Genomic DNA, 27,446 nt, shown 5'->3' with positions numbered 1-27,446 from the left:
TTCATCTCATCAATTCCTAACCGCATATGCGCCCGTTGCACTAAATGATGCAATTCGCCCATTTCTCTGAAATTTGAGGTCAACTCTCCACCTACGGGATTTCTTCCAACAAGGGGAATTACATTTGAAGCAGGATTTCCTGGAGCGCGTTTTTCCAAGTATGTGAACGGGTCCATCGTCTTATTGGAGACTTATAGGGGTTATAAGTAAAACCTATAATCTTGTGAACAGTTGGGAACCAAGTGGAGGGTCGTCATTTAAAATTGCATTAAATTACATAATAAACTGACATTTTAAGCTGCTACAACACATGTCCTATGTTCTCATGGCGGGATAGGGAGGGATTACTCTCTCTCTCTCTCTCTCTCTCTCTCTCTCATTTGTGCCTCATCTCCTGGATTTTTTTTTTGTACCGGAGAACTTCGACCTTGAGCATCGTTTGATATCCACCTGATCAGCGCGCTCAAGAGCACAGTGAACTCAACTTTGAAGTAATGACAGAATCAGTCGGAGCGCGGCAAGTGTTGTTTCCCATGCTACCTATAACGAGGACCCAAGGACAAGAATGTGGCAGAAACGGCAACTGCGATTTCGAATTGCGGAGATTGGATTAAGTTATTAACAAAAGACACTGTACGTGCCCAGTGCCTGCTTTCTTGCAAGAAGAGGGTTGTCAGAAGAGCAAAGTAGGAATGCTGACCCGATGTACAGCACCGCTCAGTTTAAGTTTTCGGCCTTCTCTGTTTGGTCATTGGCTGCTCACATCATTTTTCATTTTATTTCAGGTAGGGCTTCTTACTCTTTTTTTATAATTTGCAATAATTAAACTTTAAAGCATGTTATATTTGTTGATATGTAGCATCAGCGTCGTTCGTGATAGATAGTACCACAGGAACCAGACATTACATTACGAGAACAGTTGCTTTCGACGTTTGAAATACACAATCGGATCGACCTGTGTGTATTATTTGGAGAATAGCTACTCTCCGGTGAGGCTGTTTTTTGCCAGGAGCTTTCTTCGACAAAGGACCTATAGACCTACAGTGTTTTGTCTTTTGAAGGGGTTATGTTTCCTCTCAGCATCCAACTCGTTTTTTATTTCTTCATGTTGCCTAACTGTAAGTGGTCCATTAATTGAATTAATAAAGAAAAAGCAGTTACATCACTACTTATGAAAAAGTGAATTACTAGAATTGCGTGGTGTGGCTTGTTATTTTTACTGAGGGTGCCCTGTGGAAAAAATAAACCGAGACGCTTAGCCTGCAGCCTTACTAGCCTACATTTTTTTAATAGTGAAACTGTGTAGCCTACCAGCTACTATTTTTGAGGAAGTGTAAAAAGTGTAGCCCTGTAACATCAATAAGGGGTTAAAAAAATAAAGGACGCCAAAGTCTCAATTTCTACATTTTAAACTTGAAGGCGCTCCCGCCACCAGGCTAGTAGTGCGTATTCATTACCGCGCACTGGAGATGCCATTACGTTTACGGAGTTCATTGATCAAGCCGACTGCGCGTGAGGCGTGTTTGTCAACAAAGTTGTTTAATTTGCCTTCTTATGATTTCATTTGTGGCTGATGGTGGTTTCCTTGCGTCAGGATTTTGCAACTTGCAGCTGATCCGCCCAATAAAAAAAACACTCGGTCGCTCGTTTCCAATTGTCCAATGTTTAACATGAAATGATATAACATATTTTATTAACATAGGCATACCATGAAATTCGATGTCTATTTTTATTGTAATGTCCACTCACGTTTCACTGTTTCATTGTATTCTCGCACATTTCATCAGCAGTGTTATAATATGACATCTAGTTCAAATGTTGGGCTTGAGGCTGCAGCCGAAGTGTCCCCATAAAACAACTAGAGCACAGGCACTAAAGATCTCCAGACACACACTAAATAACCTATTATAGCCACGGCCCGGGTTAACTGTTGAGCGCGTTGCTACAGCTATCAGACGGAAAGGGGTAGTGTGTTACTGCAACTGCGTTAGTAGTCCATGCCGCAACATCCCCGTCTTCACGGATAACCTAAAACTGATGTTCAACTGGTGGGCGTTATATCAGAGTAGAAGTCACCTTTGGACATTCTCTATGTAGGTGGAAACTCCTCGTTTGGTGCAGTACGAAAGCCCTACAAAAGCGCGTGCGAGGTTGTGGGTAGTGAATATGCGCCCTGCAGGGATCAGAGGCAGCCTACGTTCAAACGTTCGCGTGGATCATTTACATTTGCATGTAGCAATTTTACATGTGCTCTTATGTGCAATATTTCACAGCACCGTAGAACCTTTTCGATATTAATGCTTCTCTCCTTGCCGACTCCCCTGTGTACAGTTTGCTCGGGGCGAGCTACAGAAGTCATGCATGCGGACTGCAATGAACAAGGTGAGCGAGAGCTGTCGGCTGGCGTGCCAGTGTAGACCCTACCCTCCTTTACCTCCCCCGCCTCCACCACCACCGCTCCCCAGGCTTATCGTCCACCGCGGTAAGTGCTTATGCTCCGCTTCACTCAGGACTGGGTCAAATTTGGGTCCTTCGTGGCCCCTCAAGGGAGTCTGTTTACCTCAGCCCAACATAGGGGTGCCATTACAAAGCAGCTCACATCTGGGCATGAAGGATGAACATCTAGCTGGGCCTTACTACTCTTAAAATGAGATGCTTTTCTTCTGGTGGTTTCAGCACTTTCAGCACAATTCATTAAAGAGTATGTTTCTATGAGCTTTGTGATAGGTCCATGCAATAGAGAAAACAACATCAACAACAGCAACAACAATGTATTGCATTTAAATAACATTCATTTCATGATCCCAAAGAACTTCACTGTGAGGGGAGAAACTCACCTTTACCAACATCAATGTGTAGCACCCACCTGGAGGATGCACTGTAGCCATTTTGTGCCATACATTACCACCACACATTATCTGAGATGGATATGGAGGAAATTATTAAATCAACTTAACTTGTGGATGAGGTGGCTTTGTTGAGGAAACAAGTTTGGGAATTTTGTTAGGGCACCAGGGAACGACCTACTAAGTTTGTAATTTGTAATGATCAGTCAGTTCGGACCTTGGTTTAACATCCAAATGATGGGAATGAGGGGGTAGTATGGGCGGCCTGTAGCGTAGTAGTTAAGGCACATGACTGGGACCCCCAAGGTCGATGGTAATCTAATCATCTGTACATCGCTCTGGATAAGAGCGTTTGCGAAATGCCATTAATGTCATGTAATGTAGTATGTGTGTCTATGACACCCTGCTCTGCTCAACTCAAACTGCAGCTACAACAGGAAAGGGAAGCTCACAATACACAACATTTTATTTAGCAGATGCCTGGGCCTTTCTGTGTGGAGTTTGCATGTTCTCCCCGTGTCTGTGTGGGTTTCCTCCGGGTACTCTAGTTTCCTCCCAACATACAAAGACATGCATGTTAGGCTACCTGGCGGGGCACTAACAGGGCTTTGCTGCAAAAGTGCATGCATGCTTACCCTGTATAAATAAAGGTTAATAATAAAGTAATAATAATAGGTTGGATGAGCTACAATTCACAAAGAATCAGTTGTACAGCCATGAACATTATTTCTGGTACAAATGGCAAATAGGCCAAGTCAGTAAGGAGTTAGGACAATAACTACAGTACGAAGAAAAACACAAATACAATATACACTCAGTGAGCACTTTATTAGATATTTATTAGACTTATTTTTCTGACTTATAGGTATTTGCTGCCATACCCTATCCACTTAGGGTTTTGACGCGTTGTGTGTTCAGAGATGCTCTTCTGCATACCACTGTTGTAATGTGTGGTTTTTTGCATTACTGTCAGCTTCCTGTCAGGTTCGACCAGTCTGGTCCTTCTCCTCTCTTATTTGCACCATTCTCTGCAAACTCTAGAGACTGTTGTGCATGAAAATCACAGGAGATGAACAGTTTCTGGGATACTCAAACCACCCTGTCTAGCACCAACAATCATTCCACGGTCAGACATCACATTTCCTCCCTTTTCTGACATTTGGTCTGAAAAAGAACTGAACCTCTTGATCACATCTGCATGCTTTTATTCATTTATTTGCTGCTACACAATTGGCTGATTAAATATTTGCATTAACAAGCTGGTGTACAGGTCTACCTAATAAATTGCTCACTGAGTGTATATACAAATAGAACAGCAACAGTCTAAGATTAGACTACAGACTACAACAAAGGACTAAAAGATTCTGTTAAAACAGGTGATATATTCACCAAGCACTTTATTAGGTATTTATTAGACTTAGAGATAGAGATACTCAAACCACCCTGTCTGCCGCCAACAATCAAAGTCACTGAGATCACATTCACATTCACTTTTCCTCATTCTGAGGGTTGATCTGAAGATTAACTGAAGCTCCTTACCTGTATCTACATGATTGTATGCATTGCACTGCTGCCATACAATTGGCTGATTAGATAATCGCATGAGTAGGTGTAATAATGTAAAAATCCTCCTAATAAAGTGCTCGGCGAGTATATGAATAATATCAGTAGATCTGGAAACTCCAGCAAAGGAGTCTAGGTACAGTGTGAAGAGATGAGTCTTCAAACTCTGGCGGACAGAGCAGTTCTTATAGGAATGGAGAGGTTGTTCCACCTCTGAAAGAGTGGCCATGATCAGTGAGAGTAGCCTGGACTGTTTGGGTAAGAGGGAGATGCGAGGCTGTGTTTGGCTTTGTGGAGCATGGGATGATTCGTCAATTGTTTTGACCCTGGGGAGAACTGGGAGAAGAGCCGGCTTTCTCCCCAGCCTAAGGACCCAGATGAGTTCATTAAATTATAGTCTGGATAAGACAGAAGCTAATGAACTGAAACTGAGTGCTTTTGAGCGCTGGGGGAGGGGGCAGGAAGGTTGTTAATATCTCAACAGGACATATATCACACCATCCTCCACCACGCAGGCAAACACACACACACGCACACACACACACACACCCCAAGGGTGAAAAAATAGAAAACACTTGAGTGCTCAATCGTGAGACAGTGGTGATAATTGTTACACGGTAGCAATGCTGTTTTATGTAAACCCATTAATGTAGGCACATTATTTATGTTTCAAGTGCTGAGTAGAGGTAGCGTGTAGAGTGCCTAGCCTGACTGCTGGCTGACTGAAACTAGAGCTGTGTGATGTGTCCTGAAACCCCAGTAAACATCCAGCCATGATTAGATGGCATGGCTCCCCTAAGGATTTATATTTGTCAGTGCCATAAAAAAGTATTTCCCCCTTCTCGATTTCCTTTAATATTGCATATTTGTCACAGATCTAGTTTCAGATATTTAGCAAAGGAAACCTAAGTAACAAATTATTATTTCATTAAATGAATGAAAAAAGTTATCAAACACCCATATCCCCGATGTGAAAAAGCAATTACCCCCTTAAAATGAATAACCTTGTGCATCACATTTAGCAACTGCAACCAAATGTTTCCTATAATTTCACTGTGGATGCCCACTATTCTTTGCAGAATTGCTTTAATTCAGACAAATTGGTTAGCTTTTGAGCATAAACTGCTCACTTCAGATTTTGCCACAGCATCTCTTTTGGGTTCACGTCAGGACTTTGACTAGAGCACTCCAAAAAAATAATTTTGTTTATTTTCAGCCATTTTGATGTCCATTTGCTTTTAATATATCATTGTCTTGCTGCATAACCCTATTACACTTCCACTCGCAGACAGATGACCTGGCATTCTCCTTAATAACTTTCTGGTACAGAGTAGAAATCATGTTTTTTTCAATAATGGCAAGTCATTCAGGTTCCAAGGCAGCAAAGCATCCCCACATCATCACACTGCCTGTTGGTATGATGTACTTACCTTGAAATGCTATATATTTACACCAGACATAATGTGACGCATGACGTTCAAAAAGTTCCACTTTTGACTTGTCCAAAGAACATTATTCAAAAAGGCTTGGGCATCACCCAGGTGGGCTTTTGTTTTGCAAATGTGAGAAAAGCATTGATGTTTCTTTTGGTTCGCTGTGGTTTCCACCTTGCTACTTCCCTATGAATCCCCTTTTGTCCAATCTCTTCCTTATTGTGTAGTCATGAACACTGACCTTAGCTGAGGCTAGAGAGGCCTGCAGAGGCCTTTGAGAAATTTTGGCATCCACTGCTGGGAAGGTTCATCACTGTTCACCAGATGTTCTCCATTTGGAGTTCCAGAGCCTATGGAATGGCTTTGTAACCCTTTCCAGACTGATATATTTCAACAACTTTTTTTCTCATCTGGAATTTTCTTTGATTGTGACACAGTGTACTTTAGAAACTTTGTAGTGGCTACTTCACTCTGCAAATTGTGTAGCAGCAGTGCAATACATACAATCATGCAGATATGGGTCAGGCGCTTCAGTAAATGTAGATTTCAACCCTGGCATGATTGTTGGTGCCAGACCACCATGGTCAAAGTCACTGAGCTCACATTTCTTAGACCACAAGGCTGAAGCACTTTGCTATTTCACCTGAGCCCATTCCAAAATGGCTGGACCCATTTTAGAATACACATTATTTGATTCCTACTGAGTCTATTTTTGGCAGCTGCTCTAAAGGGTGGGGGAGGGGGTTCTGGCTGCACTTTCAGGTCACCTGGCGGGGGGATGGTGGTGTGAATCGGGGGAAACTGGCCACCCTGGATGCCTGGATATGAAGCACAACAAAAAGTCGGGCAGTTGCCATGGCAAGTGGCTTTGTCCAGCTTTAGGCCGCTCATGGGCTGGTACTCGTCATCTGAACTCAGCTCCAGTGTGACGGAAAGAGGTCAGAGCCATAGGTGGTGAGAAATGGATATATCTAGTTCCACACCAGTTGTTTTGCTATGGCAAGAGGGCAAGAGGGCAAGCGTCCCTTTACAGTAAACAGTAATACATACTGGTCTGACCATGACTTACATTATATTTTTATCATTCCCATTTATGTAAGGGCTGTGCGAAAAAGGCAAAACCATCAGTAGTTTGATAAATGGAAATATTCATCTAAAAGTAGGTACCTACGTCAGTCTGCCCACATATTTATCCATGTAAGCAGTGTCACACCATGCTTTTGAAGAATCCTCTACATTATTTGCCATCTACCTCCCCAAAGACCTGTCAGTTTGAGTCCACGCCCCATCAATCAAATACAGGGTGCATCTGAAGTGGAAACCTGGATTTTGTCGATCAGCAAATTATTTCGATTTGTCAGGTTGAAACAATTTTTTACCTGATTTTGTTTAACACATTAGCATACACAATCCTATTTGAGCAAACTGCCAGTCACTGCTTATTTTCACACCACAGCTCACCAGCTGAGCTTCACTGTAATTGTAGCATATGGGTATCATCTGCATGCCACTGGTGCAGGTAGAATGCAAATGCCCATTTAACCAGCCGGTTCTCTCCATGCCACGACAACATCACAGTCAATTATGACCAACTGCCTGAGGGTGTGACAGCCACAGCCTTTGTTATTAGTTTGTACATTTCTTTCTTATGCTACAGTGTGTAAGTGGCCTTGAATCAGTTAATATTTTGACCTACCTGTGACAAACAAATACAATTTGGGAAGTTCAGCTTCTATTGAAATGAAGCACTCCAAAAAAACAAAAGTCAAATTTAAAGGCAATGGTTTACTGAATGTTTATTGACCAACATACAGTATACTGTAAACCTCAGAGAAAATTAAACCTCCACCAGAATCCTTATTGAGCACCAGCACAACTTCAGTATCCCATGAGCCTTCACTGCCCAACACCTCCAAAGCACTGCCATCTGTAGGCAGTTTAACAACATCTCTGGGGCAGTCCACCCAACGGCTGGCTTGACGGGGATCAATCAGGCCAGGTATTTCCGGAAAGGCAGCATTAATGGATTGGCATTAGCAGATTGGTTAACAGCTCTGGGATTGCATTAGGAAGGGAAGAACCAATACACTTGTTGACCACAACTGGGAGCTCCGGGGGTGGCTGTGGTAGCAGAGGAGGTCCATATCCCATTAGGTTATGTGTGTGTCTATATTTAGAAGGACCCTGCCATATACTGTTTTCAAGGTCATAAGACATTTGATGTATCTATGTGCCAACACATTCAGCAAGATGATTCTGAAATACCAATATTTAATTGTCTATCATGGAAAGCTTCAAGCTTTCAAAATCTTGAAACTGAAACAACCATTGGAAAATTGTTATGTAACAGTGCATGAAGGGGCGGGTTCCCAGACATGGATGGAGACTGAAATAAAAAATCTATGAATCTCTACTGTTTTTAGGCATTTTAACCTAAATGCTACCGATGGACTGATTGGTGATACATGTATATAGATTGGCATTTTCTCCCCTCTACTTTCACATCATCAGGTAATAAAACCCAAACAAAACAACTTCAGCAAACACCTTGTCAACAATTCGACCTACTGTGCATGGTTTTCAATTAAGTCAGCAATTACTGTTATCATTGTAGTTGTGCTCTTGTTCTTAGGTGAGCTTTCAACACGGCACTGTAAATTTGCTCTTATACAAATTATTAAATTATGCAAGCCAAGTGGAGTTCTTGTAAACCCCTTAATTGGGCAATGTTGTTTGTATAGCTGTATGTATGCTCTGTGCAGCATTATTGAGATTGTCTTGAGTGCCTCCCTTCTACACGAACAACATTGGAAGCATGACAGAAACTGTGCACTCCACTCATATAGACATTTTGTTCTTTTTTAAGCAGCTACTCAGTTGCTTAAGAGGTTTTTGCCTGCAGGCAATGGCTTATTGTATAACAAACCTGTCTACTTTGAACAGAGCATGCTGCCTGATAGACTTAGAAATTTAAATGGAATGATCCTGAGATTTAAAAAATAACTGAGAGTGCTATCTTGTTAATGGATCTGAATGGATTCAAGATTTTCTACAATTAATGTATGAATGCCTTCTTGGTCGACTTTACAATAATGGTACATGAATTGGCATCAACTAATATTTTAATTTTTTTTAATTAGTGCAAATACATTAATTAAGCATGAAGAATTTGTCATTAATATATGTATTAATTAACAGCTAACTAATGTATTAGTTACATGAGTATTTAGACATTAGCAAACCATAGGCTATAATTAACCATAAAAAAATCCATTAACTATTTTTCTAATAGTTCCAATATAAACTGGCATTAACTAATGTAGTTGTTAACATGACATGAATTAGTAATGTACAATACTTTTAAAAAGCTGTACATATTAACTTTACAGTCATTAGTTATCAACTACATTAGTTAATGCCAATTAATTTAACATTATTGTAAAATGTTACTGCTTTATAATTACAGTAATAGCGTTATTTTGGGTCAGTCAATAATTCTGTTGGACATGCTTGATTCCTTGAAATACATTTGAGACTCAGAAGACTAAAAGGGGTCAAACCTATTGACCATGAGGTTAAAGTGGTGATGTAATATTTTAAATGTATGATGTCATGTCATGATGGCATGCTGTTAGTGGACATCGAAAGCCCAGCCTCCCTAAGTGCAGCAATGGGTCTTGACCATAGCCCAATTCCATTCACTCAATATGAGAAACTCCTCAACGAATCAACTTTTCCTGAACTAATTCAGGAATAAATGCATGGCTTTACTTTAGTAGTTGAATCTAGCACCTTCTGCTCTTTTTTCCTTCAAGCAGTCACCAATGTGCGGTATTTGTATTATTTTAACTTACATTTAGCATTAAATATTTAACACTTAGCGAATGGAAAAATATATTTAACAGACAGCTTACAATTTACAGGTAATGTCTACTGTGTGTTACGTAACTGTTGCATAGCAGTATGGTACTGTTTTTTTATAGCTGGATATTTACTGATGGATCAATTTTCCACCTAGGAATCAAACAAATAACCAAATAACACTCGCAACTGCTTTAGTACTTTTAGACATCATGCCCCTTATTTCTTATTTCTTATCATTTTACCACACCATACCTGGCACCCTCATGACCCTTGACCTGCTGTGAACAATTGATTTTGTGTACAATGTATTTTTTCTCAGATTTACACTGACCTCAGAGAGTGGGTCATGTGACAGCTCAGCTCTCTCTCTCTCTCTCTCTCTCTCTCTCTTTCTCTCTCTCTCTCTCTCCCTCTCTCCCTCTCCCTCCTCCCCATCACTCTAAATCTTCTCATTGACAAAGCAATGTGAGGCAATCTAGCTGAAAGCTTGGAGGAGGCCTGGCCATTTGTTCATGCCCACCCAAGGCCTCAGAGGTCAAGTGGCCACATGATACTCGGTCTGGCAGGGTGATGGCTGAAGCCATTCGGGTTGCACTGTGGTAACAATTAAGCACAGCAGAGCCCAGTGTTCACCTATGCGTAGGGCTTTGTACAGTATTGTCATATGTATCCATTTCTCAGTCAACTAATTCTGGCAGCCTGTAGCATAGTGGTTAAGGTGAATGACTGGGACACGCAAGGTCGCTGGTTCTAATCCCAGTGTAGCCACAATAAGATCCACAGCCGTTGGGACCTTGAGCAAGGCCCTTAACCCTGCAATGCTCCAGGGGAGGATTGTCTCCTGCTTAGTCTAATCAACTGGATGTCGCTCTGGATAAGAGCGTCTTGCTAAATGCCAATAATGAAATAATGTCATTCCTCAGTGCACTCCAACAGGCACTTTTCACCAAAAGGCACCAAATCAGTCTCGGGACCATGGACACATCAGGCTTCGCTCACATGAGTGCTTTCCGGAAACCCGACAGCTCCAATTTGAAGTTAGAGGACAATGGACAACTCAGACCCCACTGTGGGTCCATGGAAAGTTCCAGCCCTTTTCATAGACATGGCACAGCTGCAGATAATAACCAGTCAGCACAGCTGGACCTGATTGCCTTATCACTGGTGAGACGTGGCTGGTTGAGTTCAAATGTTATTTAAACATAAATGGTGGTGTGTTGAACATCCTGTTCCAAAATGTGTGTACTACTTTGCTACTAGGGCACACAAGAAGGCCATTCTCTACGTTCTCCAGGCTTTAAAGCATAGGTCTACGTCATTAATGATTTGGGCTACACCCCCTACACACCCACCAAACAGGAGAAAACATCCCTCAAAGCCTGTTGCAAAATGTTGCATACTATTGGGAGGGAACATTATTGTTCAACCCAGAAAGCATAGCAAAACATACTAAAATGTTTTCTGATCGAATGTAGCCCAGTTGGCATTCAAGCCTTCATTTTAGGATACAGGAAACACCCCTCAAAAAGAGCTATTTCCCTCTCTTAATTTTGGTGTGGATGCAGAAATTAGCGCAGTAATGAACCCTAAAGGCAAGGGAAATTATGTTTGAATAATGTAAAAGGGAAACCAAAAATTACCATGTCTGATCGGCTGTCAGCTTGGTCAGGTTAATGATAAATTTATCCGCTAGAGTAAATAGTCTGATCTAATAGTCTTCAACTTGCTTAATGAGGTCCACTCACTACAAGGAAGCAGATCAATGATGTATATTTACTTATTTATCTAAATTAAAAAGCATGTCAACATGAATTGCATATTATTTATTGTTTGCCGTATCTTTGTTCATTGCAATTCAGTGGATGAACAGTGGCATGGAGAATACTAAAGGCTAACACAGTCACACGATAAAATCTGCCTTTGAGAACGGCCCTTCTCCCAACATTGTGCCAGGGGGGATTGTCTAATCAACTGTAAATTGCTTTGGATTAAAGCATCAGCTAAATGACTAAAGTTAATCCTGTGAAAGGTCACTTTTGGGGTTTCTTTTTGGAACAAAGGCAGAGGGAGGAGCAGGTTGGGTAGGCAGCCATGCTGGTGGCTGCGCCTCTCTGACCTGTGCTTTTGTGTGCTCTCACGAGCAGCCCACAGGTGCCCATTGCTAGGTTTGTTTCCAGTTACAGCATTCCCTTCCCTTGCTGTCTTTCCTCAAGGGAGGTATTCCCCGATTACATTTGCGACGTGCAACAAGCAAACTTAACAGGTGCTCTGCAAGGGAGGATAGACGATGAACAAACCAAAAAAGGAACTGAACGGGGATATAACTGCTCCCTCCTGGAACCGAACCCCACCTGGTTTGGCCTCCATATTTTATCCTGGTATTTTGGGGATTCCCCTTTTGAAGCAAGGAAAGGGAATGTCAGCAAGAAAGCATACAATTTGTAATCAAACGCAGCCAGAATTTTCTTGGCAGTGCCAGCCCAAGCGCAGTGATTGTCTGGCCAGATCCCAGCATGTTTTCACAGCTCCTGTAGCTGCAATTGGGAGGGATTCCACATAATGTCGAACAGGGCTTACCAAATTTTCAAGGTCCACAAAAATTACCTTTAACGTGAATGAAGAACTTGACTGCATATGGTACATGTTGCCCCATGTTATACTGTGGGTTTAGAGCAATATAATGCATTTTACAAAAACTGAATCAAATTATGACACTACTATATCATGCAACCCATTTATAAATGTGTTCCAAGAATAATTAAATGATTAGTCTAAATATTGTACTGTATATTTGTAATGAACTGTTTGTTATTATCGCCTGTGTCATCAGTCCTCTCATTACTGCAATCCATTTGGGCAAGCAATCCCAAGGCCAATAATTGCATTAGAATTAGATTGCAGTACAAAAATAGCCTTGCCTTGCTCATTGAGGTCATCGGTATGGCTTCCTGGAAACTTGACTCTCCAGCTGTGCAGGAAAGAGAATTGTAGACACGCCCCCATAGTCCCAGCATGCCTCACTGTTGGTAATTGATGTTCATATATCTGGTATCTGTGACATATGTTGGGTTGTACTGCTGGTATTAAACACTACATTAATTATTCCTACACATGTATGTAGCAAGCTGGCCGAATAGTAACTTGGCATGGTTTCATTGCTTAGTAGACATCCCCACCCAGAGCAATGTTATACATTTGGCACGTGTGTAGCTGAAGCTAAACCAAGTCTCTCATGTACATTAGAAGTGTCCCATTCTGGAACTATAATTTCTACCATACTTTTATATTAGTATTGTATTATCAGTTTTCCTCTACCCTCATGCTTCACAGACAGGAAGTCACTGGGTGTTCAGTCCATCATCACTACTGTGTAGCTTCTTGCCTCAGAGTTTGTCCTTTGGACTTTTGGTGTATTCCTTCCCTGAAGAAGTGTCATGGCCCCATTATCCTGTTTATTTAAGGATGACACTATTCATCCCTGGAAGGCTGCCTCTCCATTGGCTACATGTTAGGCAGAGAAGCTGTGGATAGGCTGGTGCAGCTGAGGCCAAGCGGTCTTTTAAGGACACTCCCACAAGTCTAGGACAGAGGGGCATCTGTTCTCGTTATTAAAAATTATTTTTTTTCCACCCTGGCAGTACTATATGGAGGTAACATATGCGCTCGTCACTGAAAATGAACCTGCAGTCTCAGCACGCAATCGAGCTGACAGTTTATTACATTTTTTTGTAATTTTGCATCTTTGCACATTACTATTGTGGGATGCTATGCGGTTGTAGCGTAGGATGGGCTCACAATTGTTTTGCCTGGAGCACCGCTGGCCCCTTGTACTCCCTCACATTCAATAATGCACACACAACCACACATGCATGCTGAAGACCTACATAAAGTATACTAGGCATAGATCTTTGGTATAAACATCTTTAAACCTGTTTTTAGAGAGAGCAAGAGAGAAAGCGCATGTGAGTGTTTGTGTGTGTGTCCATGTCAGTGTGTCTGTTTGAGTGTTTGTGTGTGCAGGTGTGTGTGTCCATGTGAGTGTTTGTGTATGTGTGTGTGTCTGTGCAGGGGTGTGAGCGTGTCCATGTAAGTGTGTGTGTGTGTGTGTGTGTGTGTGTGCAATCATATGTGTGTGTACTCATTTCTGTGTTTTTGTTTGGGAACCACTAGGGAATACAGAATCCAGAGCCCATCTGGTGAACACCTGCATAAGGACACAGAGAGGGATATGCAGGCAGAGAGTGTGGGAGAGGGGGCAAACTAGACAAGTGACCTGTCGTGATGCAAGCCCAAGCTTTTGTAAAGTCCCAGGAGGCATTGCACTTAAAATACAGCACAAATACCATCCCCCAGAGACTTTATGACCTATGAAATCATTATGCATGGGGAGAATATTGTTCATATTAACACCGTGAAGAAGGCCAACTAACTGAGATAGCGCTATCGCTGTTTGTGTGCTATTTCTGCAAAATTGTCTTTATTAAGGGAGCAACATACATTTTGATTAACAGACTAATTATATGAAGAATTACACTTAATTAGCATGTGTTGTTTGTTGACAGCCACAAACTCAACACTTGTCAACTTTGCTCTGTTTCACGGCCATTGTTCAACTAGGACTTCATTTTCCAGAATAAATTATTTCCACTGAACATTGACTGGAGTGTTTCAATCAAAAGAAGAGATGAACCATTAACTCCCCAAATTGCATTGCAAAAAGAAAGAAAACCATGAAAGTACATTTGCTGTACACCATTGCTTTGCAGAAATGGCTTGGTCACAAGTACCTCATACAACCCCAGAAGTTTCCTGCTTCTTCAAGGAGACCCGGGGCAGTTCAAGTCCGATCTGCTCCAGAATGGCAGAAAAACATTCAAATTTAGAATTTTCTGATTTGTTTTGTATCCTTGAGCAAGATGTAGTTATCGTTTTACTATGAGGAGTACCGTACCACTGTGAACCTTGATGTGTAAAGGGACTCCTGAATATACTCATCTATTCTTCTAAATAGCTGAATGTCTTAAGATCACATCATTTGTTTGTTTTGTTTGTTTTTCCCTCCACTTGATCCAGCCCTTGCTGATTGGTGCAAGCAGGCCATAAACCTTACATTTTCCCCATATGTGCTTTTCCCACGGCTTAAGTTCTGTCCTGGAGAATACAGGTTTTGCCATCAATATTCTTCTTGCTTATTATCAAATTATCTGCAGAATGTGTGTTTGAGTCTGTTAATCGATTCCTATTAAGCAAAGCAAATGTTGGCTTTAAAATCCATCAAAGTGATTAAAAAATGTAGAAAATCTGTTGCTGCTGTATTGGCCAACCAAAGTAATTATTTCAGTATTGAATTTTGTGTGCTTTGAGTATTATGCAGTATTGTATAATCAGCATATTGTAATTATCTAGGTGTGGATTCTCATAACCCATTCTATAGCACCATTAGAATTTTTCCTGTTGTAAATCCAGCAGATTGCCCTATGCTCCACACTGTCCAGCTATTTAGGCATTGTTGGGAATTTAGTATTACACACTATAATTGGTATACTTGTTACTTGAGAGGTATGTGATACACAGCTTATTACGCCCTGACCACCAAAGTAAAAGAGTATACTTAAGTGTATTAAAAATATAAGTATGGAAAATACATTTCATGTATACTCATACCTTTTGAAGTTACTTTAAAGTATGCTTAAAATGTAAGTAGACTTCCAGATAGATGTAATTCATTTGTGCTTTGTACTTAGAATAAGTGTATTAAATCACATATACTGATAGTGGTATTGCAGTATAAGTATAAGTTTACTAAATCCTACATACATACTTTTGCTCACTTGATACCAAAGGTGCTATGCTCTAAGTAGTGTTCATCTTCTTATCTCAACCCAAAATATATTCAGTGTATTGCTAAGACAAAGGAATTGGCCTTGCTGTTCCAATATTTTTGGAGGGGACTGTAAATTAAGGGTACTTTTGTGTACTCTTTTTCACCTGGGCAGTCATAGACTTAATTTTAATCTGGTTGTATTGCTTTGCAAATATTAATTGGTTTGCCTTTTGTTATAAAAAGCGATGGTATAGATCATAAGAGGCACTGGATTATAAGTAATCTGCTAAATGGATTTATTTTAAAAAGGTTTTTTAAATAACGTCTCCTCTTGACACACCACCCCATTGTAATGGTGGGGGTTACCCTGGGTCAGCAGTTATCTAGGGAATCTTTAATCTCTCATGAAGGACACAGACATAAAGATAGAAGTTGTACATTATTCATTGCAAGTGGTTCTGGTTACAGGACAGGTGAGTGTATTCAGGAATCGGTTCTAACTCACCTTGAATGATTGCATTATTCCTCTGGGTATTTTTTCCAATACAACATGGTGTAATGCAGCACACACCTCAGATGCAACACTGTGCAGCTTCAGTACAAGTGCTTTGAACGGTAAATCATTATGTTTTTTTTCTTTTTTTGGAGGTAGTGGTGGTTGATTTTGCAAACTGTTTAACATATTTTAACAACGTTTAATGTTTAACAACTGTTAAGCATTTTTGGGAGGGGTGGGCATTGTCAAAGGTTCTCTGTATGAATGATTTATTAATTACAGTATCCCTGTGACTTCATGTTTGTTTGCAGTTGGATTTTGTTCCAGTTGAAGAAACTGATATACAGTGAATTCCCCCATTTCTTACAGATTCACTTCTTCCTCTTGTGGAGTCCTGGTGGAAGGAGATGGTGGTGCTGGGGACAGTGGGTTGTGCCTCAGTGGTATTCCTTCTCCTGACAGCCGTCATCGGCTATAAAGCCATAAAGAGGTAGGCCTTGCTGCTTTCGTACTCGTACTTCGCTCGCTCTCCCTGTTTTCCACCTTGCCACCTCACCCACTGCACCACAAATTATAAATATGTACGATAATTACAGCATATAGCATAGAAATGAGGAATTACAGGGCGGTAGCCTAAAAAGGTGTGTCATCAGTCTGCACTTGAAGGTGGTCAAAGTGTCTGCTGTTCTGACCTCCACAGAAAGGTCATTCAACCACCGTGGGGCCAGAACAGACAGCAGTCGTGACCATGAAGTGCAGGTGTGATGAGGCGCCAGGCATCCTGAGGTAGCCAAACGGAGAGGTCTGGCAGGCGTGTAGGGTTTGATGAGCTATTGGATGTATGCTGGGGCTGATCACTTAACCCTTCTGTAGTCTTAACATACTGTATACTCCCCTTGTCCTGAGGGTCAAAAATGACCCGCCTTCACTAAACCCCTAAAATCCATCCATCCATCCATTATCTGAACCCACTTATCCTGATCAGGGTCGCAGGGGGGCTGGAGCCTATCCCAGCATACATTGGGCGAAAGGCAGGAATACACCCTGGACAGGTCGCCAGTCCATCGCAGGGCACACACACCATTCACTCACACACTCATACCTACGGGCAATTTAGACTCTCCAATCAGCCTAACGTGCATGTCTTTGGACTGTGGGAGGAAACCGGAGTACCTGGAGGAAACCCACGCAGACACGGGGAGAACATGCAAACTCCGCACAGAGAGGCCCCGGCCGACGGGGATTCGAACCCAGGACCTCCTTGCTGTGAGGCGGCAGTGCTACCCACTGCACCACCCGTGCCGCCACCCCTAAAATGAAGCAGCTTAATTGAATTAAGACATCACAAACTTTGTTGTGAAATTTCAAGTTGATCATTTAGGGGGTTTTCTCTGCTGTTAAACATAGTGGCGGATCATTATTGACACTTGGGACAACACAATGGTTAACTCCCTGGTACTATATGCTAGCACCAATATTTAAAATTTTATGCAAGCCATACCAGACAGTCAGTGGAGGCTAGTGAGCAGGAGGGCAGGAGGATAATGTGAGAGTGTTGGGGATGTTGAAGACCAGACAGGCTGCATCATTCTGGATGAGTTATAGGGGAGATGCCAGAAGGCCAGCCAACAGAGTTGCAGTATTCCAGGTGGGACAGTACCATTGCTTGGGCCTGGAGCTGGGTCAAGTAGGTGGTGTGGAAGGGACAGATTCTCCTAATGTTATATAGGAAGAATCTACCCGGGTTGCCGCTGCAATGTTCCCGGAGAGGGACAGCCTGTTGTCCATCACCACTCCGAGGTTCCTTGCACTGGGAAATAAGGTCACCGTGGTGTCCCTATGGACTGACACTGTACCAGGGAGGAGCGACTGGAGATGTAGGACTCAATCCAGTCTCGGGCTGGCCACAGATCCCTGTAGCTGCCAGGGAGGATAGGAGGATGGGATGGTTGACCGTATCAGAGAGCCCACAGAGATCTATAAGAATCAGCACAGACGAGAGAGAGGGATTCTTTGACATAGAGGAGTGCAGTCTCCGTCAAGCTGCCAGGTCTGAAGCCAGACTGGTGGCGGTCTAGCAGGTTGTTCTGTGAAAAGAAAGAAGAGAGTTGGTTAGAGGCAGCTTGTTCAAACAATTTTGATGGAAAAGGAAGAAGAGACGGAGGGGTTGAGAGTGGGCTTCTTCAGCAGTGGGGTGATGTGGGCCCTCTTGAGGGATGAGAGGAGGAGAGATGAGGGGATTGCCTGGAGGAGAGAGGGGATGGAGTCGAGGGCACAAGTGGTAGAGGGCGGTGGGAGGGCAGGAGTTGGTAAATATCAGTGTCTGTGAGGGGAGAGAAGGTGGAGAAACAAGGGGAGGACACAGAGAGGGGGGCATGCACAGAGAGAATTAAATAAGATTGAGAGAATAATCCTAACAATCCACACCACCACACACAGAAGTAGTTATTTTCCTGAGTCTGGGGTAAGATAGAGGCGCATCATATCCCAGAACAGGAGTGTAAGCATAAAAGTGATTTTGAGAGAACAGACGTGTGTCGGCCCAGAGAACAAGTTTGTCAGTCCAAAGCCCAGGAAAGCCTCTCAGCACTGTGCTTTGTGAGGTCAAGAATGAGATCCCTATGCATTCTGGTTCAAAACCAGGCCCAGTGATTAGGTAATGCTGTCGGGGGAACAGATGTAAGGGTTGCCAGACAAAGGCCAAAAGTGAAATGGCTCCAGACAGCTGAATTTAATAAATTAAGCAGTCGCTAAAATGGAAGGAGGCCCCTGGGACACACAGGGCCTCCCGTGGGCTGTATGGTAGATTAAGGCAGATTGGGCAAAGTGCTGTCCGGCAGTGACCCAGAGACAGATAACTTTACCAGTTTCACACTTGTTTTCACATGGCTTTGTAAATCAGTTTGGCATGTTTTGCAACTGAATTTTTATTTATTTATGTGGTAGCAGCATCAAATAAAATTCAAAATTTGCCACCTCTTGGGGTATTGGTATATGACCTGTTCAGTTGTTTTGTTCTATGGCCTTGATATGCACTTTTGTACATCGCTTTGGAAAAAAGCATCTACTGAATTAAAGGTACAATAAGTCATTTCTGACTTATAATGGTCAAGAGAGGAATAGCAGCAACAAACACCTTCAAACCAAAACACTGTTTATCCCTCCTCCTTCTCTTTAAATGCGCTGATATTGAAACGCCATTGGCTGTGGCAATTAGAACCAATTTTCAACCAATGAGCTTGAATTATTGTAGAGTTATACAATGTTTTGGTACAGAGTGTCGGGCCATCAACGGTATATTTTGAAACCCAAATTTAAGGACTAGAAACACAGGCAGAGGGTCAACATGTCAGTGAGCCTTTTTCAATGATAGGAAGTCATTTACAATTGTGCGAGTAACAATGTTTTCACACTAAAATCTTACCTATTGTAATCGTAGATCCATTCGATTACATTGCATGCATTAGGTAGTTCCAGTAGTATAGGGACCTATGTACGCAAAGGTGGCATGAGTCTGGGCTTGTGGAAGTCCATGCACTGCAGCACCACCAAGTGTTTAATCTGCACCATAATTTAAAGGAAGCAAGAGTTTGGACATCCTAACGAGCCTACCAAGTTTGTTGATTTTTGGCCAGCTCATTGCTATCATTAAATAAATTTAACAAAAACAATTGGACCACTAATGATATTTTAGAATTATATTTTAGATATTTTCACTGCACCATGTCGTTGTCATTCAAAACACTTGTATTATGTCTTGTTGGTTAATTAATTAGTCTAGTTAATTTGATTTTATAATCAAGATCTGTCTAATAATCAATGAGTGCCTGGTGCACTCAAAATTCTACATTTGGACAGCATCTTGTGACCTTGGAATTATAAGGTTGTATCTGCATTAGTTTTCAGATATTGAGCATAAGAGCTTTCACAAACACAGCAAACCTGAAATGCAGGGTAGTTCTTCGTTGAACAAAATGACACACACTCTAAAAGTACTCAGAATGTACAATATCAAAATCCTATGAAACTGCCCCATAAACAACATATTTATGATACTCACTTATTTTTGTCATAAATCTTTTTATGTCGAATTTGTCAGTTTATAATGTGCAGACCAGTCCATGTTCAGTGACCTGCGTTGAACTCCCGAAGGAGGTTGAATCATTGCCATTAAGGATAGTAGTGCTCACATCTAAGACAAAAATCAGTCATACTCCATTCACAGTATCAGGCTATTAATATGTATGCGTTTGTGTAAGTTTTGGACCAGATTTAGGGATTGCTTCTGTCAGCCTCAGTGTTTAATTAAGCACCAAAAAATATATGTCTCATGATAAAAGTATTTGTAAAAAGATGTTTTATGTTCACTATAATCAGAATGTCTCAGTCAGTTGTAGCTTTGTCTCCATCAAAGCTGGCAACCAGAAATCCACATGGACATGATAAGTCATTACATTACATGTCATGTCATTTGGCTGGCACTTTTAACCAAAGTGACTTACAGTTGATGAGACAAAGCAGGAGACAATCCTCCCCTGGGGCAATGCAAGGTTAAGGGCCTTGCTCAAGGGCCCAACTGCTGTGTGGATCTTATTGTGGCTACAACGGGGATTTAACCACCGACCTTGCGGGTCCCAGTCATGTACCTTAACTGCTAAGCTACAGGCCGCCCCAAGTTACAATCGAAGCGGCAAGGGTTTGTCAGTGGACAATAGCTAGTGTTATTAATACCTATTAAATACATTGGGAATGGCCTTTCCCAGGGAAAATAAGGCTGTCAGTCCCCAGAGATGCTGCAGTTGGAATGATACCGGAAGCCAGGAGTGATATCCTAGTATCCCGAGTACATCTGTAGCAGTTTTGGTTTTTCTCTGTCTTGTATTTTCTCCATGTCATCATCAAGACAGAGAGAGGATGAGGGGATAAATCCTCGACCATGCTTCTGGCATCAAAGAGAAATGATACCACTACAAATAGGATGTCTCAGAAGAGCCATTACTGAACAGATAACAGAGGACAGATGATAGGGAGGAAGAGATACATACATATTGTTGTCAGTACCATTTTTCAGCTTGATCTTGAGGCAGAAGTACAAGGACTACTGCATTATTATTATTATTATTATTATTATTATTATTATTATTATTATTAGACTTAGGAAAGCTGAGAATGTAAGGGCTATATGTATCCTTTGTAAGCCACATTTGTCAGGGTTCAGAACAAAGGAACCAAGCTACCAGGAAGGAGACTGAATGAGGGTCTTTTAATCGGAAGGCAGGTCAGACAGGCAATGGTCATACACAGGCTTTAGAGATCAACAAGTTCATTGTCAAAAGATGAGGCAAATTGTACACAGGGCTACTGGACACTGCAGGGATAATCAAGAGAGTGGTTCAGGTCACAGGCAAAAGTTTGTATACAGAAAGGCAATCAGAAATGGCATAGGTGCAAAATGAAATCCAATACTCAGTAAATGAAAGTCTAATCATGGTCCGGTAACAACGGGTCAAATACAAATAGCAGGATAATCCAAGAAGGGAAGGTAGGGGTACACAGAACAGGTTGAACCATGCGGACAGGCAGGAACATGCTGGAAAGAATGGTACGAGATGCATAACATTCTGGCGGGGAACAATTGGAAACAGAGAGGTATAAATACACAGACGTGATGACTGAAATGATGAACAGGTGTGAAAGTGAGGAACAGGTAACGAGACTCAAGATGTCCGGACTACGGAAAGAGAACAGGGACAAAATACATGGAAAACAGGGAAATGCTTAGACAGGGAAATGCAGAACCTGACACCATTATGAATGAAGATTTCCATACCTCAACCCAGACCTTGGCAGACAAGCTTCAAGACTAAATAAAAAATGACATGAATCTGCTCTCCGCTTATATTTTGTTTCAAGTTTTTGAACAGTACATATCTTCATGAATTTAGTTGTCATATTGACTGGAGCCCCTTCAGTAGAGTACCCTCTAAAATGACCTCTTACTTTTTGGGACCAAAGTAATGATCCTTTAGAGATTTTCCTATTTCTCTAAATTTGTCTTGAAATACTGTATAACATAGACCAGGTTTCTAGCAGGGACACTCTGCTGTATGAAATATTCATCCCTACCTGCAAAGTGTTGTGCAGCCACCTGGCATGTTTGCATTGCACTCCATTCATTATTGAAGGCCTGGTTTGAGTCAGGGGGTGCACTTGCCCATTTGAGCAGCGCTATGAAGGAACTGGGGGTTATTTTGAGTCTTTTCTGTTGAATGAAGAGGTCTAGTACCCTGTACAGAGCCAGGGAAGCACTCCTCTGGAATAGAAATACTGAAATAGAAATAGGGGGATTTCATTAGCTGCAAAGGTGCCTATAAATAGATGGCAAATGTAAGCAAAACACTTTTGAGAGCCAGCTAGGGCAACGTCTGTGTGTGTGTGTCTGTGTCTGTGTGTGCACACTCGGACTGCACGATATGTCGCATATTTATTGTCTTCGAGATATGAACATTCGAGATTGCAAAAGACTGCTTGAACTGCGATGAATAGTATTTATTTAAATTGATGTTCTGTTAAATTGATTGGCAGTTCATGTCAATAAAAGCATGTTGGAAATGATGTATTTAATTCTTTTTTATTCAGTTGGCATAGACTGTTCATTGTCTGGGATCTATGTTAGCAATGTTCCTAAAGCAGAAAGACATTAGAACTGTTGTGCTCACTTCAGAATTGGTTTATTTATCGCGAGTCATATCATCATCACAATATTCAACAATGCTATCGCATATTGCATGTTTTCCTCCTGTCATGCAGCCCTAGCATACACGCATATGTGTGGAATTCTGCTTTATATAAGCTTATATTTGTGTTTACTTGAGTCAGTGCGCACAAACCCCACACCCCCACATCCTGACACTCATGTTGAATGCAGTTCTTGAACATCTCTGATATCAACAGTCAGGAAAACCTAATCTTTCCCAGGAGGTGACTGAGCCTGACATATCTACTTAACTGAGCAAAACAGGAAGTAAACAGCTTCATTTGTCCACATCAATCACTTCTGGTTTGATCCCAGTAAATGGATATATCACAATCTGTCTTAAGCCTTTCTAAATGACCATACTTACTACCAGGCTCAACAGCTCACTTCCTGTTTAATACCAACAGCTGTACCACCCTTTTAATTTATTGGTTCCTTTTTAGCTTGCATTTCAGGCATTTAAGTAAAGCTCTAATTCTGGGAGACTTACAAGGTTTGGAGACCTCAGAAAACAAAGATACTCCTTGAAGTGGTGTTAGTGGGCTACTCTCTGGACCAAGAAGAGAAGAAGACATGAGACATTGTGATTGGGAAGAACTTTCCCTTTTAAGAATAAAGTGCTTCGGGATTAGCAAAGGTATTATAACAGTGTCCTATTTACCATCACCAGTCTAGCATCACCAGGGCCCAATTTTCTGGATAGGATTTCAGTAATTGGATAGGATTAAATCTCAAATTTAGATATTTCAAAAACTCCTAAAAATTGGGATAATCCTACCTAGAATCTAGATCAAATCTTGGCTTTGGATATTTGGATATGTGTCTAATTCTAGTGGAGTGAGCGGCGTTTTAGGAGTGTATATTGTGTATCGTACTATGGTGCGTATATAAAGACCTTGGGTGACATAAATATGAAAGTTACCCTGGAACTAAGTTCAAGCACTAGATTTGGAACACAGTGAAAAAGGGGGCTACTGGTCTATATCATTCTTGGCCTTTGGGCAGTTTGTTTTACTGCGGCCATAGAAGGTTAATCTATAAAAGCATAGCCTAAAGATTATTTTATTTTGAAGTGGTTACCAGGAGAAAGTATTCTGGTCTGTTGTTTGACCCACCAAAATGCTGTATGTTGCAGGAAACCACTGCGAAAGGAGGAGAATGGGACAAGGGAATATGCCATGAGTTCCCGCATCATGAAGACGGTGGACACCAATAACACTGGAGTGTAGGAGGCCTACAGACAGGAAGAGGAAGTGATGCAAGCTGCTCCGCTTCAGAAACAGCCCCCTCCTCCCTGCAGTGTGGGGGGCAGGGGAACGGGGTGTTATAAACTTAATAAATACACCTGTAATTCATGCTCTTGGGAAACAGAAAGGAGCGATAGGAGTAATGGAAAGAAAGTTAATTTTGGAGAAAGTCAAAGCAGGCTTTCTCTGGCACCACCTTGTTGTGCAAGACTCCAGGTGTACCGTGGACATGCTGACAGCAAGCAGCCCCGAGGAGGGAACTGTTGGCCCTTGTGACTTTGCTTGGAGTGTACAGGAACAATAAATCACAACAACAAGCAGTCGCTTGCACTTTTTGTTCCCCTCTCTCTTTATTTCTCTGTCTCTCTCTCTCTCACAGTTGTTTTCTCTCCTCATATGCAGCTCCCTCCACCCAGTAAACTTAAATTTTGAAAATAAAGTTGTTTTAACTTTGCAGTATGCATAGCCATGTTGTAAGGAGTTGACTGCTGTTGTCCTCTGTGCAATCTCACAAGTATAATGAGTTGTGGTTAAACAACTGGAAGGGAGAAGGTTAGTCTTTCAGGTGTAGTCTGGCCATGCGCTTAATTTATTTTATTTTATTTATTTGTATTGTTCCGTTTATTATTTAATTTTTATAGTTTTATTTTTTGGAGTTGGACCAAAGGAGGAACTTGCATGACCACAATATATGGTACATTCATATCACATATATGACAACATATTGTCGGTTAGAGAACTGCATTGTTGGTCAAAAATCATAGCCCCTATGATGGAGATGTAATGAAATACCCTTAATTGTATTCAGGCAGTTACTATTCATTTCCAGTGCATTTTGTTTCTCTTAAAATGGAGATGGTGAGAAAGCCTGAGAGTTTCCATCTGATTCATTGTATTTGAATGTTTAATCTTAATAAGGTGTTGGTTTATAACACCTGTGACAGCCTCAGTTATCTCTTATCTCTTACCACACATAAATGAAGAAACAGCACTTAAATATTAAAACTGATAAAGTAATGAATTACTGTAATTAAAGGTCCTGTTCCCTGCAGTTGATGCATGTGCGATAGAACATTCTGGCTTTGTTTTCAGTAAATTATATGAGATCAATGTGCCATCGGTGGCAAATACAGTAATGCAATTCTTTTTTTATAATTAATAAAACAAATTCTGGACATGAGTAGAGGTTTGGCTGGAGAGAAATGTAATGTCCTGCATTGTATCTTCAACAATTGGGATATATTGTACTGATTTTTATTTGGAAAACATGCCATCCCTGTTCATTGGCTAGGGCAAAATGACTCTCGTGACTGCATATTCTCCTCAGACTAATATTTACTATCATCCAAGATGCCCCCTTTTGCCTTTACATAAAGAGGGGACTTTTGTGACAGGCTTGTCAACAGTATATGGTTAGCTGAAATAACAAGCATAGACCTTGCATTGTGCCATTCAACTTACAGATACAGATAGATAGATGCCTGCCAAGTAACCTATCATACATCTGTAATATAATGTACAAAGGATTAAACTAAAAATGTACAAATAATGCATGAATGTCAATACTAATACTAGATATCTGCCTTCTTTATCATCTACTACATGTACAGAATAAAGAAATATCTTTATAGGGAAATATATTTAAAAGGCTATTAATCAGCTATGAATAAATGTTGTCATGTGTCTGGAAGAAGCCATTCATGTATATTGGGTAATTAGAGGTTGTTGCATAATGTATGCATTACATTAGCAACATTACTCAGTGAGCGCTTTATTAGGTATTTATTTAGACTTATTTTTTAGACTTATTGGTCTTCTGCTGCTGTAGCCTATCCACTTTGAGGTTTGATGTGTTGTGTGTTCAGAGATGCTCTTCTGCGCACCACTGTTGTAATGTGTGATTTGCGATATTGTCCCCTTCCTGTCAGTTTCAACCAGTCTGGCCCTTCTCCTCTGACCACTCTCATTACCAATGTGTTTTTGCCCACATAACTTCTGCTCACTGTTTTTTTCACGCCATTCTCTGCAAACTGTAGAGACTGTTGTGTGTGAGAATCCCAGGAGTTCAGCAGTTTCTCAAACCACCCTGTCTGACACCAACAAACCTTCCATGGTCAAAGTCACTGAGACAACATCTCTTCCCCATTCTGACATTTGGTAATGAAAAACAGCTGAACCTCTTGACCATGTCTCCATACTTTTATGCATTTAGTTGCTGCCACATGATTAGCTGATTCAATATTTGAATTAATAAGCTGGTGTACAGGTCTACCTAATAAAGTGGTCACTGAGTGTATATTGTGCACTGTAAACATTTAATTTCAATATGCTGACTTTTTTTTATTTTTAAATAAAGCTGTACTGTTTAAAATTAATTATTGGTTTTTGCGATACATCGCGAAATGTGGAACTTTCATGACCTTGGAACGTCACAAATGGTGGTCCAATGATAAGACGCACTATCACAAATGACAACTTGCAAGAAGGAGATCATTTTTTAAATGTGTTTTTATTTGTTGTATACGGTGCCAGTGAAGAACTTTACTCTGAGGTTACATACGCATCTGTTATATGGCACGTTTGATGGTCCTGTTTTTTAACTTGTCAGCAGTGAATCAGCATAGCCTTTCTGTCTGGGGCCATTAAATATTAACGAGCCGCAAATGACAAAACACGCTTGGCCCGCCAGGGTCCGACAGCAGGCATCGGGGACAGTAAATAAAACACAGCCTCAGGCTTCAGTCTCTCTTAGCCCTGTTCGGACACCCTTTCAGGGATGGATTTCAGGCTTTCGGGGGGGGGGGGAGGTAATGGAAAGGCTCAATGTCATTGGCAGAAGTTGTAGCAAAACTTAAGGAACAAGAACCATTTGGCTGAAACTCTGCATACAACATACTGTAAGTGCAATCTGTCCACAGCATGTGTTATGCATAGATAACGGTAAGATAATGTTTGCTTAAATAAAATAAAACCTTTAATTATTTATGAATAATTAATAATGACAGGGCAGAACTCAAAATGTTGTATAAGAAGCATAAAAAAAATACTTATTTATTAAGAATAAAGAATATGAGCACATCCAGTGAAGATAACTCTTTGCCAAGGCTACCGATTTAAATGTTCAATGCGTTTTAAAGACAAAATGTCTGTGATTGTATCCCAATGCTGATTTCTGCACTCAGAAGAGCCCAGCAGGGGTAATAGTATTGCAGTTGTATGGTGACGAAACATGAGCTGACAGCTACAGTATAACACTTTGACCCTTGATGAAGCAAAGAAGTAGCCTATTTATAAGCACAGTCGTCTATTTGTGGCATAAACACGAATGAAATCCTGATTACTCAGTTTTGCCGAAGGAAAAACCCTGATTACCTCACATATTTATTTAACAGTATATGAGCACAAATGAATCACGC

At 41.1% G+C, this 27,446-nt stretch overlaps 1 protein-coding gene across 1 annotated transcript; it reads left to right on the top strand.

Annotated features, from left to right (window-relative positions):
* The first annotated feature begins 666 nt into the window (after window positions 1-666).
* Window positions 667-26,350, top strand: LOC133129731 (proline-rich membrane anchor 1-like). Its single transcript, XM_061244002.1, has 4 exons — window positions 667-785; window positions 2,332-2,482; window positions 16,396-16,516; window positions 23,919-26,350. Exons 1-4 carry the CDS (start codon window positions 693-695, stop codon window positions 24,010-24,012), a joined length of 459 nt encoding a protein of 152 aa, XP_061099986.1. The 5' UTR covers window positions 667-692; the 3' UTR covers window positions 24,013-26,350.
* Window positions 26,351-27,446: the final 1,096 nt, after the last annotated feature.

This window comes from Conger conger, chromosome 5 (assembly GCF_963514075.1).
Source record: "Conger conger chromosome 5, fConCon1.1, whole genome shotgun sequence".
Lineage (NCBI taxonomy): Eukaryota > Metazoa > Chordata > Actinopteri > Anguilliformes > Congridae > Conger > Conger conger.
Note: the sequence above shows the minus strand (reverse complement) of the source record. Positions and strands in the feature narration are given on the sequence as shown.